The sequence below is a fragment of the Bos indicus genome, chromosome 1 (genome assembly GCF_029378745.1).
Source record: "Bos indicus isolate NIAB-ARS_2022 breed Sahiwal x Tharparkar chromosome 1, NIAB-ARS_B.indTharparkar_mat_pri_1.0, whole genome shotgun sequence".
Lineage (NCBI taxonomy): Eukaryota > Metazoa > Chordata > Mammalia > Artiodactyla > Bovidae > Bos > Bos indicus.
Genome location: NC_091760.1, coordinates 92,235,833 through 92,256,231, shown reverse-complemented (window position 1 = coordinate 92,256,231; position 20,399 = coordinate 92,235,833). Strand labels below are relative to the sequence as shown.

The window sequence follows — 20,399 nt, the reverse complement described above, 5'->3', positions numbered from 1 at the left end:
TGTGAACCGTGAACTTCCTGATGTTCAAGCTGGTTTCAGAAAAGGCAGAGGAACCAGAGATCAAATTGCCAACATCTGCTGGATCATGGAAAAAGCAAGAGAGTTCCAGAAAAACATCTATTTCTGCTTTATTGACTATGCCAAACCCTTGGACTGTGTGGATCACAATAAACTGTGGAAAATTCTGAAAGAGATGGGAATACCAGACCACCTGACCTGCCTCTTGAGAAACCTATATGCAGGTCAGGAAGCAACAGTTAGAACTGGACATGGAACAACAGACTGGTTCCAAATAGGAAAAGGAGTTCGTCAAGGCTGTATATTGTCACCCTGTTTTTTTAACTTATATGCAGAGTACATCATGAGAAATGCTAGACTGGAAGAAACACATGCTAGACTGGAAGAAGCTGGAATCAAGATTGCCGGGAGAAATATCAATAACCTCAGATATGCAGATGATACCACCCTTTTGGCAGAAAGTGAAGAGGAACTAAAAAGCCTCTTGATGAAGGTGAAAGTGGAGAGTGAAAAGTTGGCTTAAAGCTCAACATTCAGAAAACGAAGATCATGGCATCTGGTCCCATCACTTCATGGGAAATAGATGGGGAAACAGTGGAAACAGTGTCAGACTTTATTTTGGGGGGCTCCAAAATCACTGCAGATGGTGACTGCAACCATGAAATTAAAAGATGGTTACTCCTTGGAAGGAAAGTTATGACCAACCTAAATAGCATATTCAAAAGCAGAGACATTACTTTGCCAACAAAGGTTCATCTAGTCAAGGCTATGGTTTTTCCGGTGGTCATGTATGGATGTGAGAGTTGGACTATGAAGAAAGCTGAGCACCAAAGAATTGATGCTTTTGAACTGTGGTGTTGGAGAAGACTCTTGAGAGTCCCTTGGACTGCAAGGAGATCCAACCAGTCCATTCTAAAGGAGATCAGCCCTGGGATATCTTTGGAAGGAATGATGCTAAAGCTGAAACTCCAGTACTTTGGCCACCTCATGCGAAGAGTTGACTCATTGGAAAAGACTCTGATGCTGGGAGGGATTGGGGGCAAGAGGAGGAGGGGACAACAGAGGATGAGCTGGATGGCATCACTGACTCAATGGACATGAGTCTGAATGAACTCCAGGAGTTGGTGATGGACAGGGAGGCCTGGCATGCTGCGATTCATGCGGTCACAAAGAGTCTGACACGACTGAGCGACTGAACTGATCTGATGTGACGTTATATAACCAAATGAGATCATACCGTACACTATGGAATTTATTTTGAAAATTAAATATCTCTACTTTATCATGATATTAAATTTAATCTTTCTTAATATACAGACTATATTGTTTTACTAATCACCCTAGTCTTTGTATAGTGAGTTTATCCAAACCAATATCCAGTCTAGACCTAAAAATCATATTTCTTGTAATGCAGTATGATCCTCCTTTTCTTCTTTTTACACTCACTTTGTGAGACCAAGTCACTTGTTCTTCATGAGTCTTATCATCTTGATTGTGGGATGCTTCTTTGTGATTTGTATTCAACTAATTCTTCTAATTCCTGTAAACCTGAAATTAATTCTTAGGGTTTATAATAGAACACTCAGTGTGTTTAGAAAAAAAAAATTAAGTACATTTTTTTGAGGCTGATTTTTTATCAGTATCCAGGACATGGTAATGCAAGTCCCATTGATTCATGTGAGGTGAGTCATGAGGGACAGAGTTGAGTCCTAAGACTGGAATTACCCTTTTGCATAAGCCTGCACTTACTGAAGTATCTATTGAAATTCAATTTCTGAGAAAATTTCAATGTGATAGGAAGAACAGGGTGTTTGGGACAGGTCCAATTATCAGTTTGTATATGTTAGTGTGGATATTCTAGTTGCTTGGTGCCAATCCTTTCTGATTTGTCAGTGTATGCTACATCAATTGATAAACATTTAAAATAAGACTTTTAGTCTAGAACATATAATGTCCAGTCACTTGTGTCAGTTCAAAAATACCCTTGACAACAGGAAAACCCCATGTAAAAAAAAATGGAACACCCACATGGGTATGGTATATATTGTAATTGTATATAATCCAGAGCATTTTATACTCAGATAGAAAGAGAAGCAGTTGGTATTTAGGAAGAATTTTAGAAGATTACAAAGTCTCAGTCATCAAAACTGTGATTCTAGAGCAGATTCCATTTCTTGGGATGCAAGAAAATTGAAAAAATAATTCAGAGCCCAATCCACGAAATTATAAATTCTAGTAGCCAAGAATGAGACAGATATCTGACTAAAATTAGGAACTCTAGGAAGAACTTTATCTTGGAAACAAACAAAAGGTTAATCATTGCAGCTGGAACTCAAGAGTTAGCAGCAATTGTTAGTGCTTAAATCTCTCAAAATGATGTTGGAGTTTTTCCTAGGTGCCGGGTAAGCTTACAGTGCAGGTGGAGATGAAGCTTTGTTAGCTATTGGGGAAGAAGATGACTGAGAATCCGTTCATAACAGCAACAAAAATGCAAGACAGAATTATCACTGGAATATAGTTTCTGAAGCAGATTATTTTTCCTGCAACATGATTAAATTAAAGACTGGAGAGAGGCAGCTGCTTTTATGTCTTTTAGCTCTGACATTCCTCACCCTATTTGAATACAAATGTTCTCTGAGTGGAACACATTTTTGTCATCTTGAAATCTTTTGAACTTCACATATCAAATGTAAAGCTGCCATCCAGCTATGGAATATGAGAGACAGAAAACATTTAGTAAACATGAGCTGAAAATGTTACCTTAAAGTAGTAAGGCACACACATATCTATATGCTCTGATTTTTCAAGTAACGAACTGCATCTAAAGGTTCCCCAGGATTTTCTAATTTCAAAAGTATTTTTATTATTTTGAAATACATTCAAACTTATAGAAAAGGTGCAAGAATAGCACAAAGAAAGTTCTTCCTCACCTACCTACAGGGAGGCTGCTGCTGCTGCTAAGTCGCTTCAGTGGTGTCCGATTCTTAGCAACCCCATGGATTGTAGCCTACCAGGCTCCTCTGTCCATGGGATTTTCCAGGCAAGAGTACTGGAGTGGGTTGCCATTTCCTTCTCCAACAAGTAGGCTACAGAATGACAAACAATTGCATCTGAATTCTCTCATGATGACATTCTCTCCTGTACTAACAGCAGTACTGCTGCAAACAGGAATTAAACTTTGATGCATTTCTACATGCACTCCAAGGTCCCATTCAGTTTTTGACAATTGTCCCACCAGTGTCCTAAATATCAAATAGCTCTAAACTAGTTTAATGTCTTGAAGTTATCAAGTCTCAAATTTCCTTCAATCTGGAATAGTTTCTCCTTTTTCTTTTTTTCATTACTTTATGTCCTTTAAAGCTTAAGTGCCAGTTATCTTCAGAGTGTTCCCCAGTCTGGGTTTATCTGATGTTTCTTGTGAATAAGTTCAGGCTCTGAATCATTAGCAGTAATGTTATGGAAGCGAGACTGTGTTTTTCTCATAGCTCATATTAATTTGTTCCATAACTGATAAAGCTACCTTTAATCACTTGATTAAGGTGGTGCCCACTAGATCTCATCAAAGTTACTCTTTATTCTTTGTTTAAAGTAATCAGTAAGTGTTTGAAATCACACATATATCTTACCCCCAACATTTCTACCTTCATCTACTGGTTTCAATGTTCATTGATGTTTCCTGCCCAACTAGTCATTGCCAAGATGCTAAGGGTTACCTTCTAAGTCCACATTCCTTCCATTCTTATCAGTTGGCATTCTCCTTTAAAGAAGAGCTTTCTTGGTACTTCCCTGACAGTCCAAGGGTTAAGATTCCACCTCCCTAACTGACATAGGCAGGACTTCCTAATCCAAATATTTTTCAGTTTTTTTTAATATTACATTTATTTAATTCAAGGTATCCAAAATATTATCTCTCTATTGCTGTCAGTATGCATGCTTAGTAAAGAAATAATTTATTCTTTTTTTCTTTCTAAGACTTCAAAGTCCAGTGTGTATTTTACATTTATAGCACAATTAAATTAAAACTACATAAATTTTTTAAAAAATAGATTTTATACTTTTAATGGATTATATTTTATGGATAAATGGATTATATTTTATGGATAAAGATCTTTCTGAACTAAGCCACTGGTCCTTAGGTCAAACAATTTTAGCTTTTAAACATTTTCATTTAAATCTTACATTCAGAAAACAACACAAGTTATAAGTACATAGACCAATTACTTTTCACAGTTGAACCCACTCATGTAATTCATGTATCTAAATCACCTATGGGGTCTTCAGTCTTTTTTTGTCTATGTTTTCTTTGCTTATCATTATATGATCTTGCCTTTACCATGTTTCCTAATTTTTTTTCATGGAAAAGCATTTTATTTTAATATAGGAGTGTGTACATGTAAATCCCAAACATCTGATCTATCTCTCCCTCCACAATCCCCCCTGGTAACCATAAGCTCATTTTCTGTCTGAGTCTATTTCTGTTTTGTAAATAAGTTCACTCTATTATTATTATTTTTAGATTCCACATATATGCAATAGCATATGTCTATCTCTCTTTGGCTTACTTCACTTATTATGATACTCTTCAGGTCTATCTAGCTACAAATGGCATTATTTCATTCTTTTTAATGGCTGAATATTCCTTTGTAAATATATACCACATCATCTTTGTCCATTCATCTGTTAATGGACATCTGGGTTGCTTCCATGACTCGGATGTTGTACATAGCTCTATAATGAACATTAGGGTGTATAGTATCCTTTTGAATCATGTATTTCTCTAGATACATGTCCAGGAAAGGGATTGCAAGATCATATGGTGGTGTATTTTTATTTTTTAAGGGATCTTCCATACCAATTTCTCCATTGGTTGTACCAAGTGTAGGAAGTTTCCTTTTTCTCCATACCCCCTCCAGCATTTATTGCTCACAGATTTTTTGATGATGGCTTTTCTGACTGGTGTGAAGTGATATTTCATTGTAGTTTCAATTTACATTTTTAAATAATTAGTAATGTTGAACATACTTTCATGTGCGTCTTGGCCATCTGCATGTCTTCTTTGGAGAGATGTCTCTCCCTAACCCATTTTATGCTTCATTTTTTAATCTCTCTTTCTAAACATGTCCATAAATGCACAGTTTGCCTAAGTTAAGGCATCATGTATATCTCTTTGTATTGTGTTCTTTTCATTTATATTGTATCCATGTCTCTACATAGTATTTTACATTTTAACAGTCTCACATTTATTGCAATTTTCTAAGTAATTTCCCTGTTGAGGAAATCTGTGTTGTTGTCTGTAATTGCTATTAAAATTATACTGCAAAGAGTTCAATTATCCTTGTAGGATAAATTCCAAAGCACAAGATTGCCAATGTTATTGCTATAAAGAGTAGTATTACTTTAGCAATGGGTATTTAGCAATGCCAACAGCAATAGATGTGCTATGAACATGAAAGTTTATCTAAGATTTTACTGATATTTATCATTAAAATGGAGAGTGTGATCATAGTACTGATTTTAGTGAAGGAAAACAGGCTATGTGAACATTTGCTTTCAGACATGGGTATGGACTATTACGAAACAATATTATTAGGATCAACATCGTATGTGGGGTTGTACCTAAATGAATGAAAGGCAGTGTTTTGCTACGTTGCATGCCATTATTTGGACCTGATCTTGGGCCTGTGACTCATAAGGAAGTCCTTCTCTCCGCTGGAAAGAACCAATGTAATCTTAGCATCTTTGTAAAAGAAATTGTCTTTACTTTCTCAGACCTCTATGTTTCTTTTAAATAAAAGTTACACTTCAGGATGTAAGAGGGCAGGTAAAATAATTTGAAATCTGTCCATGCAAATGTCTAGGAGCTCTGTATGAAATATAAGAAAAAATGTTTTTGAAAGCATCTATCAAAAAAAAAAAAAAAAAGTAAAATGTCCAGAAAGAAACACAAAGACAGAGTGAAAAATCAAGGAAATAAATAGAAAAATTGACCGTATAATTTTCAGGTGTTGGGAAAGGTTATGGGTCCTGAAGTAGGTAAATTAGAGTGGGAACATAGCACTCACATGGGGACAAAGGACATGGTTATGGAGCTATAGGGAGCGATGAGTTGTAACTGCTGCTGCTGCTAAGTTGCTTCAGTCGTGTCCGACTCTGTGCGACCCCATAGACGGCAGCCCAACAGGCTCCCCCCGTCCCTGGGATTCTCCAGGCAAGAACACTGGAGTGGGTTGCCATTTCCTTCTTCAATGCATGAAAGTGAAAAGTGAAAGTGAAGTCGCTCAGTCATGTCCGACTCTTAGCGACCTCTTGGACTGCAGCTTACCAGGCTCCTCCGTCCATGGGATTTTCCAGGCAAGAGTACTGCAGAGTTGTAACTAACATCTATATAAAACCAGGACCATGGAGTTGAAGTAGGAAAACTGGAAAGGAATCCACCTACTGATGAAGAAAAGCTTTCTTCTGCTTGAGGTCTGGATAAAAAATAAAAATACAAATTTAAATGACTTTAGAAATTTAAAATCCTGGTTTAGAATTTTTACTAACATTGTGATATAGAAACACCAAGCCAAAAAATTAACATAAAATTGTATCCAAGCCAGAGATGCCCCTGGGATGCCTGGTAAAAACAAAGGCAATGCTGGGGAAATATGTATCGGAGATATACTAAGCAAAAGAAATGTGGAATAATTATATTAATGTGGGGGGAGAACTTAGGGTATAATTGGGATAGAAATAATGTAAAGAATAATTGTTCTTTGAGACCCTATGGACTATACAGTCCATGGAATTCTCCAGGCCAGAATACTGGAGTGGGTAGCTGTTTCCTTCTCCAGGGGATCTTCTCAACCTAGGAATCAAACCAGGGTCTCCTGCATTGCAGACAGATTCTTTACCAGCTGGACTACTAGGAAAGCCCTATACATACAAACACAGTGTTCCCTTCTCCACGGGATCTTCCCAATTCAGGGATCCAACACAGGTCTCCCACATTGAAAGCAGATTCTTTACCAGCTGAGCCATGAGGAAAGCCCAAGAATACTGGAGTGGGTAGCCTATCCCTTCGCCAGCAGATCTTCCCAGCCCAGGAATAGAACCAGGGTCTCCTGCATTGCATGCAGATTCTTTACCAGCTGAGTTACCAGGGAACCCCATTCTAAATAATCTATATAGAAATCAGGGAATAGTAGCAATTCCAAGATTGCATACATGTAACTAGTCAAAAAATATAAGAATGCCAAGATAAATTGATAAATTAACATATGGGAAACTGTAAAATGTCTCAATAATTGACAGAGAAAGTATGTAAAACACTGAAATTAGAGCTACACAGTTTTCAAGCTTGATTTACTGGACCTATGAATGATAGGCTGCAACCATGTAGTAGGGAATGCACATTCTTTATATGGGACATTTATGAAAATGTTTAGTCTCTATCTATCATTTATAATAGCCTGCCAGTGTCACAAAATAAATCTCACCTAAAATCAAATTATCAGCATATAGACTTTGCTTTCAGTTCATTAATTAAATTAAGCTAGACATCAATATTAAAGCAGTAACCCATACCATGTATTTGAATATTTTGAAAATTCTTTGGACTGATACATTTATTATAGAAATAGTTATCACAGAAGTTTAAAAATGTTAGAATTTGTGAGATAATAACACCATATATCAAAATTAATTTACTTCAGCTACATAGAAAATCTATAGCCTTAAAGACACGTGTAACAATTGAAAGGAAATGAGCTAAACATCTTAAGAATTTAGGTTAAACACACATACACACAGAGAATACATTAGGCAAAATTTAACACAGATACTAATAAGCATAGAATATAATATTGTAGCAAGAAATAAAGAAAAAATGATTGAGGATCCATAAACCTGAAAACTTTTTTTTTGAAATTCTAATAAATTAACTAAACTCTAGTAAAACTGATGAAAAGATTAAAAAAAATAGAATAAGTGAATTGATGTTAGAAATAGAAGAGGGAACAAAACCATAGATAAATGAATGATTTTTTGAAGAACAAGAATAAAATGAACAATTAAATACATTTAGAAGAAATAAACATAAGAATCAATTTGCTTATATTGATTCATAATAACAATTTGAAAATATTAAATGAAATAAAATGAAAATATACAATGGGTGAAAATGTACTTCTCCCTGCAACACATACAAAAAATACCAGTACCAAATAGTTTTATATACTAAAACTGCCTCTCCTTTGTAAAATGGTTAATTTGTGCTGTGTAAACTCTTACAGAGTCAATGAAAAGAAGCAAAGATCCCTAAATATTTGTGAGATTTATAATCTACATATCAAAACCAGACCAGAAAAAATAGAAAAGTAAAATTATTAATGTCACTTATATATGCATATATTCTAAAAGTATTAGTAACCAAACACACAAAAAAACATATCATGACCAAGAAGGGCTTAGTCCAGGAATATAAGCATTTTTTTTAATGTTGTAGTGTGAAAAACTTTCAGTTATCTCAAAAGATGATTCAATATCTGTTTATGCTAAAACCTCTTAGCAATGGAAGATATAAAAGTGATCTTACTTTTAAAGGGAATTTCCCAGAAAGCTGTAGCAAATAACTTAAAAAAAATGCAGTTATAGAAACGATTGTAGTGAAGAATACAAGGCTAGGACCAAAGAATGCTGCTTTTACTGCCTGCATTCCACAGTGCACTGGCAGTCCTAGAGAAAATGTTGAGAACTGTAGATAAGCTATAAAGATTTAAAGGGAAAAAGCAAAACTATTTTTGGTATGTATCTAAGTGAAATTAACAAACATTAAAACTCAACAGATTAAATATTAAAACCTATAGAAGAGTAACAAGAAGGCATTTTATAAGACTAACATATGAAATTAAATAGCATGCTTATACATTGTAAAATAATTTTAAACACTATATTTTGTTACTATAGCAGGAAAAACAATTTAATAATCATGCAAATCTTTTATAAATAAAGATATAAAAATTTTTAAAAGAAATAAAATTAGCTGAAATAAATTGAGAAGTATACCATAATAGATAAAAGATATAATTTTCTCAAATGGGTTCGCTAATTTAATGCAATCCTAATGAAATCCTGAAATGTCTTTTCATGGCACATGGCAAACTAATATGAAAGTTTTCATAAAAATAGGCTTGGAAATTTCCCCCAAATTGAATAGTTAAATTAGATGATGATGGTGATGCTGGTAGTAGTGGTGGTGATGGTGGACCCAGTATTTCAGTGGTGACAAATTTCTGTTAATTAAAACCCTATCAGTTCAGTTCAGTCGCTCAGTCGTGTCTGACTCTTCGTGACCCCATGAATCGCAGCACGCCAGGCCTCCCTGTCCATCACCAACTCCCAGAGTTCACTCAAACCCATGTCCATCGATTTGGTGATACCATCCAGCCATCTCATCCTCTGTCATCCCCTTCTGCTCCTGCCCCCAATCCCTCCCAGCATCAGAGTCTTTTCCAATGAGTCAACTCTTCACATGAGGTGGCCAAAGTACTGGAGTTTCAGCTTCAGCATCATTCCCTCCAAAGAAATCCCAGGGCTGATCTCCTTCAGAATGGACTGGTTGGATCTCCTTGCAGTCCAAGGGACTCTCAAGAGTCTTCTCCAACACCATAGTTCAAAAGCATCAATTCTTCAGCACTCAGCCTTCTTCACAGTCCAACTCTCACATCCATACATGACCACTGGAAACACTATGGCCCTGTTAAAATGAGTTATATTAGCATTGATAATAACAAATCCATTTATAAATAAGAACTCAATATTAATAAAATTGCTTCATTAATGTTTCATGGAAAAACAAAAAACGATCCAGTGAGAATTACTGTATGAGTGAGTGAGTGAGAGTGTGTGTATATGTGTGTTTGTGTGTGTCTTTCAGTCATATCCTTCTCTTTGCAACCCGATGGACTGTAGCCTCCAGGCTCCTCTGTTCATAGAATTCTCCAGGCAGGAATACTGGGATGGGTTGCCTCTACCTTCTCCAAGGGATCTTCCAGACCCAGGGATCAAACCCAGGTCTCCTGCCTTGCAGGCAGATTCTTTGGTCTGAGCCACAGGGAAGAATTAGTATGTTTGTGTATCAATGGTATTATAAATTGTAAGGCACTATATCATAAGGCAATATTTCAAATAGTTTGCAGTAAATTTGTACATACAGGTTTTCTTACTGCTGAACTTGAAAAAAGTTAATATTGAATCTTAGAAAACCAGAGATGATTCTTCAGCTGTATCTAACTCAAAAATAAAATAAAAATATTAAAAACAACAACTATAAGGTCATGACTCCCTCATCTAAAGTTCATTTATCTGAACTGTTTGGAACAAAACTAGAACAGGGAATTAAATGTTAAAAACAAACATATGATTCCAGCTCTATCATGTTTTGGAAAAGGCAAAACTGTAGAGACATTTAAAAGATCAGTGGTTGCCAGGAGCTTAAGAGGAAGGGAGAGAGTAAAAAATAAACAGGTACAGCACAGAAAATTTTTAGGGCAATGAAATTATTCTATGTGATATTACAATGGTGCATACCTGTCATTCTGTTTATGTCAAAACCCATAGAATGCACAGTACAACAAGTAAAACAATGTGATTTATGAAATTTATGGACTTATTAATATTGTCTTATTACTGGTAACAGGTATTGATCATGCTAATGGAAGATGTTCCTGGTATATTACAGTTCATAGGGTCACAAAGAGCTGGATTCAACTGAGCATGCATGCATGCAAGATGCCAAATAGAGGCAGGGGAGAAAGGGTGTTTGGGAATCCTGTATTTTCTGCTCTGTTCATCTATGTTTTTGAAACTGCTCTATAAAAACAAAGTATACTGAATTTTAAAAAGTAAACAAAAACATGTAGCTCCTTAGTTAGAACCACAATGCTCAGTTCTAAGTAGATTTTCTTTTTTCATATATAAGGCACTCAGGTATTCTCTTCAAGTCTCTTTACTCTTGTTTTAGTTATAATTTTTTTAGTGTAGTGATTTTCTATTTGAGCTGTTACTTTGGCATGTTCAAAGTAGCTCAGTGGTAAAGAAATGCAGGAGACACAGGTTGGATCCCTAGATTGGGAAGATCCCCTGGAGGAAGAAATGGCAACCCGCTCCAGTATTTTGGGCTTCCCTGGTGGCTCATATAAAGAATCTGAGATAAAGAATCTCAGAGTATCTCAGATAAAGAATCTTCCTGCAGTGTGGGAGACACAGGTTTTATTCCTGGGTCAGGAAGATCCCCTGGAGAAGGGAATGGCAGCCCACTCCAGTATTCTTGCCTGGACAATTCCATGCAGAGAGGAGCCTGGTGGGCTACTGTCCATGGGATCACAAAGAGTTGGACACAACTGAGTGTTCATACTACAAAGAAAGAAGCAACTTATTTGCCATAATAGTTTCATCTGGCAGGAAGAAGTTCAATTTCAACTTCTTGTCAGCAAAGTGTGTGTGTCTTGCATTTTTTTTTTTTAACTTAGTTGCATCTGATTGTTTTACAACCCCATGCACTGTAGCCCTCTGGCTCCACTGTCCACAAGATTTTCCAGACAAGAATACTGGAGTGGAGGGCTCCCCTGGTGGCTCAGCGGTAAAGAATCTGACTGCCAGTGCAGGAGACACAGGTTCAATACGTGGTCGGGGAAGATCCCACATGTTGTAGAGCAACTAAGCCTGTGCACCACAACTACTGAGCCTGGGCTCTGGAGCCAAGGATCTAAAACTACTGAAGCCTGAGCACCCTGGTGCCTATGCTTAGCAACAGCAGAAGCCATTGCAATGAGAAGTGCACCACAACTAGAACATAGCCCCTACTTGCTGCAACTAGAGAAAAGTCCATGCACCAATGAAGACCCAGTATAGCCAATAAATAAAATTATATGCATTAAAAAAAAAAAAAGAACACTGGAATGGGTTGCCATTCCCTCCTCCAGAAGATCTTCCATATCCAAGATCAAACCGATACTTCCTGCATTGGCAAGCAGATCCTTTACCACTCACTGAGCCATGAGGGAAGCCCCTAGTTTGCATTAGCTGCTTTCTAATTGTCACCCCCTCCCCAACAGTTTTACTTGGCTGCCCTAGAATGTCTCCTAGGGAAACTACCTTTCTACCAGTTTCTTCCTCCCCACCGCCCCAGTCCTCAGACAGCCCAGTTCACTTCAGTTCAGTTACTCAGTTGTGTCTGACTCTTTGCGACCACATGAATCACAAAACGCCAGGCCTCCCTGTCCATCACCAATTCCTGGAGTTCACTCAAACTCATGTCCATCGAGTTGGTGATGACATCCAGCCATGTCATCCTCTGTCGTCCCCTTCTCCTCCTGCCCCCAATCCCTCCCAACATCAGGGTCTTTTCCAATGAGTCAACTCTTCGCATGAGGTGGCCAGAGTATTGGAGTTTCAGCTTTAGCATCAGTCCTTCCAATGAACACTCAGGACTGATCTCCTTTAGGATGGACCAGTTAGATCTCCTTGCAGTCCAAGGGACTCTCAAGAGTCTTCTCCAACACCACAGTTCAAAAGCATCAATTCTTCAGTGCTCAGCTTTCTTCACAGTCCGACTCTCACATCCATACATGATCACTGAAAAAACCATAGCCTTGACTAGATGAACCTTTGTTGGCAAAGTAATGTCTCTGCTTTTTAATATGCTATTTAGGTTGGTCATAACTTTCCTTCCAAGGAGTGTCTTTTAATTTCTTGGCAGCAATCACCATCTGCAGTGATTTTGGAGCCCCTCCCCCCAAAATAAAGTCTGACACTGTTTCCACTGTTTCCCCATCTATTTCTCATGAAGTGATAGGACCAGATGCAGTGATCTTCGTTTTCTGAATGTTGAGCTTTAAGCCAACTTTTTTACTCTCCTTCACTTTCATCAAGAGGCTTTTTAGTTCCTCCTCACTTTCTGCCATAAGGGTGGTGTCATCTGCGTATCTGAGGTTATTGATATTTCTCCCAGCAATCTTGATTTTAGCTTGTGCTTCTTCCAGCCCAGCGTTTCTCATGATGTACTCTGCATAGAAGTTAAATAAACAGGGTGACAATATACAGCCTTGACGTATTCCTTTTCCTATTTGCAACCAGTCTGTTGTTCCATGCCCAGTTCTAACTGTTGCTTCCTGACCTGCATATAGGTTTCTCAAGAGGCAGGTCAGGTGGTCTGGTATTCCCATCTCTTTCAGAATTTTCCACAGTTTATTGTGGTCCACACAGTCAAAGGCTTTGGCATAGTCAATAAAGCAGAAATAGATGTTTTTCTGGAACTCTCTTGCTTTTTCCATGATCCAGCGGATGTTGGCAATTTGGTCTCTGGTTCCTCTGCCTTTTCTGAAACCAGCTTGAACATCAGGAAGTTCACGGTTCACATATTGCTGAAGCCTGGCTTGGAGAATTTTGAGCATTACTTTACTAGCGTGTGAGATGAGTGCAATTGTGCGGTAATTCCAGGATCCATCAAATACAGGATTAACACTTGTGATCATCAAAGACCTTCAGAGATCCCTTCAGGGCTGTGACTGAAGTCCTTTCTGATTGGTGTCTTTGCTTCTTTGCTGTCGATTTTTTTACTATCTAGCATGAATAGAAAAACTCAATGAGGCGGAGCAGTTGGCAGAGATTTAGAAGAGAGGTGAGAGACATAGAAACATAAGCACAAAACTCCAATATTTGAAAATATATGTAGCTTTAAAAATCTTTATTCTTTTGATTTGTGTAATGCTTTCCAGTTTTCAAAGTGACAATGTAGTAATGAATCAAAGAGAAAAGGTAAAATTATCTCCACATGTGATTTTGTTTTGAAGCTAGGCAAGTATTTTAAATTGTTTGGAAATATTTTTATCTGATTATTGTTATTATTTTTTTTTAAATAGAACTGCCCACATATCCTTGAGATCCTGTTCTGTGTGTTTTCCCTTTTAACCCCATTGTTATTTTTAATATGAAGTTTAAAATTGCCCTTTTGGGAGGGAGGTGGGAAGGAGGGTCACGTTGGAAAACACATGTACACCCATGGCTGAATTATGTGAATGTATGGCAAAAAAACCCACCACAATATTGTAAAGTAATTAGACTCCAATTAAAATAAATTTAAAAAAATAAAAATTTAAAAAATAGCCCTTTTATGGCTCTACAGTTCTATGAAGCTAGAAATTGCATCTTAGTCATCATTGAATAATAAGCACCTAAAATTGTCTACACAAACTTTCCAATGCATATTTGCCAAAAAGTGTGACATTTGTTACCTAGAAAAGTTAAATTGTTTGGAATAATTTGATGATATATTATAAATGAATTTGGATGCTTTAATAAAAATTAAAACAGCAGAATTAAGAAAAACAAGTATATTTTAGTTTTGTTTTTGATTTTTTTTTTTTGCAGAGGAAAGAATTGTGAACATGAAAATTCAAACAGTCACAAAATTTGAAACAGTTACTAATGTTGTTGGATATTTAAAGGGTGTGACCTTTCCAGGTAAGTAGACCCAAGTATTTATAATCTATATCTTATATAGTGTGTTAGTTGCTCAGTCGTGTCCAACTCTTTGGAACTCCATGGGCTGTAGCCCTTCAGGCTCCTCTGTCCGTGAAATTCTTCAGGCAAGAGTACTGGAGTGGGTTACTATTTCTTTCTCCACAGGATTTTCCTGACCCAGGGGTTGAACTGGGGTCTCCTGCATTGCCAAGTGAATTCTTTTCTGTCTGAGCTCCCAGGAATCCCATCTTACATATCACAAATGCTCTATAACAATGTCATAGTTAAATGTCCTGCTTTAGAGGTAATTAGGTTCATGCTACTTTAAGGGGTGGGTGATATATAAAAGCAAGAAACAGGTCTTTATTCTATTTCATACCAAATCTCTTCAAAGATAAATCATACTAAAGAGTATAAGAGGGGAAACAAAACAGAAAACACAGAGTTTAGATTTGTTAAACTGGCATGTACCTTTGAGTGAAAGCTATAGAAGTCATTGTTTTTCTTTTATTCACTATTACACCATTGAAGATTTTGATTTTTTAAAGACCATATTTTAAAAAAATAAAATATTTTAGTTTTAATTTTTTTTTTTAATAAAAATTTTGGTTTCAAATATTTCAGTGTTAGTCTGTGTCCCATCCCGATTCTTGGTTTACCGATAATTCTGCCTAATGTCTGTGTGGCTTTAGGTTTTGAAGATGCTTATGAAAAAGTTCACCTGGCTAAATTTTAAATAGTTTTATACCTTGTTATGGGATCTTATGGAAACTTCAGATGATGCTGTATAGGCTAAAGAAGTGAAAATAACTCACAAATACATTAATTATCTAATTAACGTCAACACTTCTGAATACATTGTGAGACTGAAGGACATCACTGTGTGTGGTGCTTGTTATATACAATATAGAATGCAAGTCTTTTAGTATATTTGTGCCACCTCTATTTATTTGGTAGGGATATTTACTCAAGTTCTTTTTGGAGAATTATCCGTCTCCATTATTTTAGTCAAATTGACCCCATAATTGCTAAGTCAGGGAATTTTGAGATCAAGTTTAACATCCCTGCCAAGTTTCCTGCCAGCCAACTCTAAAAATTCATGGGCATCTTCTGTTTGATATCAATACAATATTGATATTGTATTCAATATTGATACAGTATCAATGTTGAACAACCTCTGATTATAATATCTTTAAATGCAAGATATAAATGATTTTGGAGATTACTGCTGTCGCATTTCAACCATTTTAGTAAATTTCCATCATAATAATCTCTAATTGAAGTATTAGAAATATTTATCATCATTGCTACATTTCTTAGTTATTTTTGAAGAAAATATTGTACTGAATTATACTAGATTTAGGATAGAAAAGCTTTCCTTATTGACACTCAATGTAGGAAAAAAACACCAACTTTTTAAACTCAGTTTAATAGTATTCCTTAATGTATAATATGTTTCTCATGTTTATTTGCACTTTACACAAAAATATTGATCATTCACATGCTTTCTTTATTTAATGACTCTGAAAATTAGAAATGGCATCAATTAGTATTTAGTTTTCTAGATATGGTTTATCTAGAATGAGGGCTTCCCTGGCGGCTCAGATGGTAGAGAATCTGCATGCAGTACAGGAGACCTGGATTCTCTTCCTGGGTTGGGAAGATCCCCTGGAAAAGAAAATGGCAACCCACTCCAGTATTCTGGCCGGATGATTCCATAGACAGAGTTGCCTGGCGGGCTACAGTCGATGGGGTTGTAAATAGTCAGACACAACTGAGCAAATAACACTTACTCACCACTTACCTAGAACACACAATTCCAAACAGAATTTTTACACATATCTGAGTGAATCAATTCAACATTGCAGGCAAACTGTATGTGTGTGTGTTAGTCATTCAGCAGTGTCCAACTCTTTTTTTTTTTTTGAGAACTATTGGACTGTAGCCCGCCAGGCTCCTCTGTCCATAGCGTTTTCCAGTCAAGAATACTGGAGTGAGTTGCCATTCCCTTCTCCAAGGCATCTTCCTGACCCAAGGATTGAACCCAGGTCTCCTGCATTACAGGCAGGAGATTCTTTACCGTCTGAGCAGTCATACTATATATACCATTAATTAAATGTTAATACACTGTTGATGGATTAAATTCATTGTTGGTTCCAATATCAGTGAGGAAAACTAAAATTGCTTCACTCAGTAATGTTTCCTGTAAAGTAGCTTTTTGATGCCATGAAGCCAAGAGGTGATTTACTCATTCCACACATGTGTAGTATTTACTGTGTATCAGGAGCTATTGAAAGTGCTTTACTTACTTAAAACTCCAAACAACTGAATGGAAATAGAGACACAGTTGTAGAGAATAAACATGGATACCAAGAGGATATATCTATATCTATATCTAATAGATAATGAGAATTTACTGTATAGCACAGAATCTTTATTCTGTGTTCTCTGATGGCCTAAATGGGATGGAAATATAAGAAAGGAGATATAGGTATAGATATAATTGGTTCACTTTATTGTATTCCAGAAACTAACACAACATTGTAAAGCAACTATATTCCAATAATATTTCTAAAAATAAAATTAAAAAGAAAAAGATGATGTATGCACTATTTTATACCCATTTTATGGTTGAAGACGTTGTCATGAGCACCTGAACAAGCTTGGCAAGGTCATACAACTAGTAAGTCAAATACCCTGGATTCCATCCCAAGCAGGAAGCCCTTAAACTCTGCACACTTAACCATCATGCTATGGAACATCTGCTCAGAAAATGACACGTAATGAAGAAAAACATTTTTACACAAATTATAGGGCTACTTGCTGAAGTAAATTTAGATGTGTGCCAACAACATTCACAGGCAACAAAATCAGAGGAAACTCTGGAGATGCATTTGTACTACCTTATTACTGATAATAGTCAGTTAAATATGTTGTTCAGAACCCATCCATGTGTCATGGAGACCTTTCTAGTAATGTATGATTCTATGAAATAAAATATGTGAAAAAAGAGTAGTTGGATGACTTTTTACGATGATTTTTTTCCATCAAGGAAAGGAGAGGGGTTAAAACTATAAGTTAGAAATGAAAACTGGTTCCCTAAAAACTTCATTTATTGCAAAATTCCTACATGTGTACCAAATTTTTAACATTTACAGTGACTGAATAATTGTTCCATCAAATGTAAGAATAGTTCATTAATATTTACTGAGCATATACACATTGTTTATAGGGCACTTTCCACTATGATTCTGGAAAAATGTTAGATAAGGTTTTCATTGTGGCATATTTGTATACTTCATTAATTAATATGCGTATTTCAGAGGACAGTAATATGGATCTAAGCTTTGGATTCATAATTGAGCTCAGCAGCTGCCTCTGCTTTGATATACACAGATGTGTGAATCAAGACAGTGGGTGAAAAATGTTAACATAGTCCTAATTATTAGAATAATTTTGCATAATTGTTGCTTGGTTGTGCAATAGGATTATGTAAATGTCATTAAATTTATTGTTAAGGTCTATATTATGTTTCAGTGGCTCTTGTTTCCTTCCATTTCCAGACCGTTATGTCATAGTTGGCAGCCATCATCATACCGCTCACAGTTATAATAGACAAGAATGGGCCAGCAGCACTGCCGTCATCACAGCTTTTATCCGGGCCTTGATGTTAAGAGTTAAGAGAGGGTGGAGACCAGACCGTACTATTGTTTTCTGCTCATGGGGAGGAACAGCTTTTGGAAATATTGGCTCATATGAATGGGGAGAGGTAAATGTACAGTAATTATTGTGCTTGCTCTCGTAATTGCACTGTCATGCTCTCTATCTCTCGCTTTCTCTTACTCTCTGGACTAGAGCAGACAAGGTAAAACTGATGAAGCCGTTCACAGGAATGTGCATCTCAACCAGAGTGTTCTGTATGCTCACTTGCTGCTTCTAAGTCACTTCAGTCGTGTCCGACTCTGTGTGACCCCATAGACGGCAGCCTACCAGGCTCCCCTGTCCCCGGGATTCTCCAGGCAAGAACACTGGAGTGGGTTGCCATTTCCTTCTCCAATGCATGAAACTGAAAAGTCAAAGTGAAGTCACTCAGTCGTGTCCGACTCTTAGCAACCTCATGGACTGCAGCCTACCAGGCTCCTCCATCCATGGGATTTTCCAGGCAAGAGTACTGGAGTGGGGTGCCATTGCCTTCTCCCTCACTTGCTGTGATCACCTCTAAGAATGCTAAGGAGTTAGATTTAGACCACAGTGAATTGTGTGTGGTCTGCAACTATCTTATTCTTGTTGCTACCAGACCTGCAGACTCTAATATACCTGCACTGGGGTTTACCTGGTTATTATGTCAATCCTTAGATTGACAGGCACTGGATAAGAAGTGATCAAGTGATACATACCATTACCTTTTTTTTTTATAAACCTTCTAGCAATTTTCTGAAATTAGGAAACAATCTTATGTGTTAAATGTGTATTAACTTGGCATTATATCTTACCTAAACAATATAGAGATTGCACTGAAAAAAGCAATTTTTTTTTTTCTGCCATGTTTTTGCCCTCCCATCAGTCCTTCTTCCTATTCTTACACCCCATCTCCCTGCTCCTCCTTTTCTACTTGCATCTCTACCTATCTACTTACCTGCCTACTTGCCTAACTACTTTAGCTAGCCTTTGTTTTGGAGAAGGAAATGGCAACCCACTCCAGTATTCTTGCCTGGAGAATCCCATGGACAGAGAGGCCTGGCAGGCTATAGTCCATAGGGTCGCAAGTCAGACACAATTTAGCGACTAAACCACCGCCCAGCCATTGTTCAAAGGAAATCTTGTATGCAATGGATTATAGTTAGAATACAACTGGAATAAATTTTTAAATGCGTCTGATGTGTCTGTGTCTCACAAATACACTATGTTTTTAATGGGATATGACAACTTTGGATTGATTCCACATTTATAGCAATAAACATCATAAAACTCTTAGATTTTCTATTTACTCTTATGATTTTATAAAAAGAATTTTAACAGAAATAAGAATTTTAAAAAACCTACATAAGTTTAACTAGGAAAAATAAAAACATTTGATATTCTAGTTTGTTTACTATGTCAGCTTTAGAGGGAAAAATACCAAATATATAATGAGAAATTCTCGTTTCGTTTTTCATTTAATCACTCAAAAATGCACAAAATGGCTATGGGCTATCAAAAAACAATCAAAAAAGTATACAAATGAAGCTAGAAAACCTCTTTTTTAATTTTAGAGAAAGATGTTTCAAAACAAGAAAAATTTTACAGTTGTAAAGTTTATCAAGATTCATACATTGGAAATCAAAATACTTTTCTGTATTTAAATTAGTGTATGAACTTTTTTCCATTACTCAAGAAAACTAATTCAAATAAAGAAATTCCATTGCTGACAGAATCTTTTAAAGCTGAAAAATTTTTAGTAAGATGTAAAATGTATTAACTAAAGCAATCTCTCAAACTTCTATTCTAAATTCCTTACTTTACAATTGAAAAAAAATAATTTGGGGAGTACATATGTGATATGGGCTGATTTTAATAATTCAGAAATTTTTTATCACAAAGAAAACAATGTTTTAGTTTTCTTGTAGCAATAAGGCACATTTTAAGAAAATATCTTTAAGATTCTTTCAAAAAATTTATTCCAGTATTTCATACAGCCTTTTCCATAATAATTTTCAGTCAATTCATTTTAATTCTAACTTAGCACACATATTTATAAGTTGTGTTCTCAAAGTAGGCTTGTGCAACAATAGTAGTTCCTAACTTAAATTCCTAAATATCACTAACTCTTCTGCATGGGGAAGTATGTTGCAAATAGTCCTGGAATTTATTTGAGCATCATGCATGGTAACCATAAATTA

General features: G+C 36.3%; 1 protein-coding gene across 5 annotated transcripts in view; it reads left to right on the top strand.

The window, feature by feature from the left end:
* NAALADL2 (N-acetylated alpha-linked acidic dipeptidase like 2) overlaps positions 1–20,399 on the top strand; it is a 1,369,359-nt gene that overhangs the window by 919,288 nt on the left and 429,672 nt on the right. For all 5 annotated transcript variants that reach the window (XM_070802872.1, XM_070802828.1, XM_070802665.1 and 2 more), the window contains 2 exons: positions 14,428–14,520; positions 18,084–18,289. In XM_070802872.1, the coding sequence (XP_070658973.1) occupies positions 14,428–14,520; positions 18,084–18,289 (299 nt within the window). The remainder of the gene's footprint in view (positions 1–14,427; positions 14,521–18,083; positions 18,290–20,399) is intronic.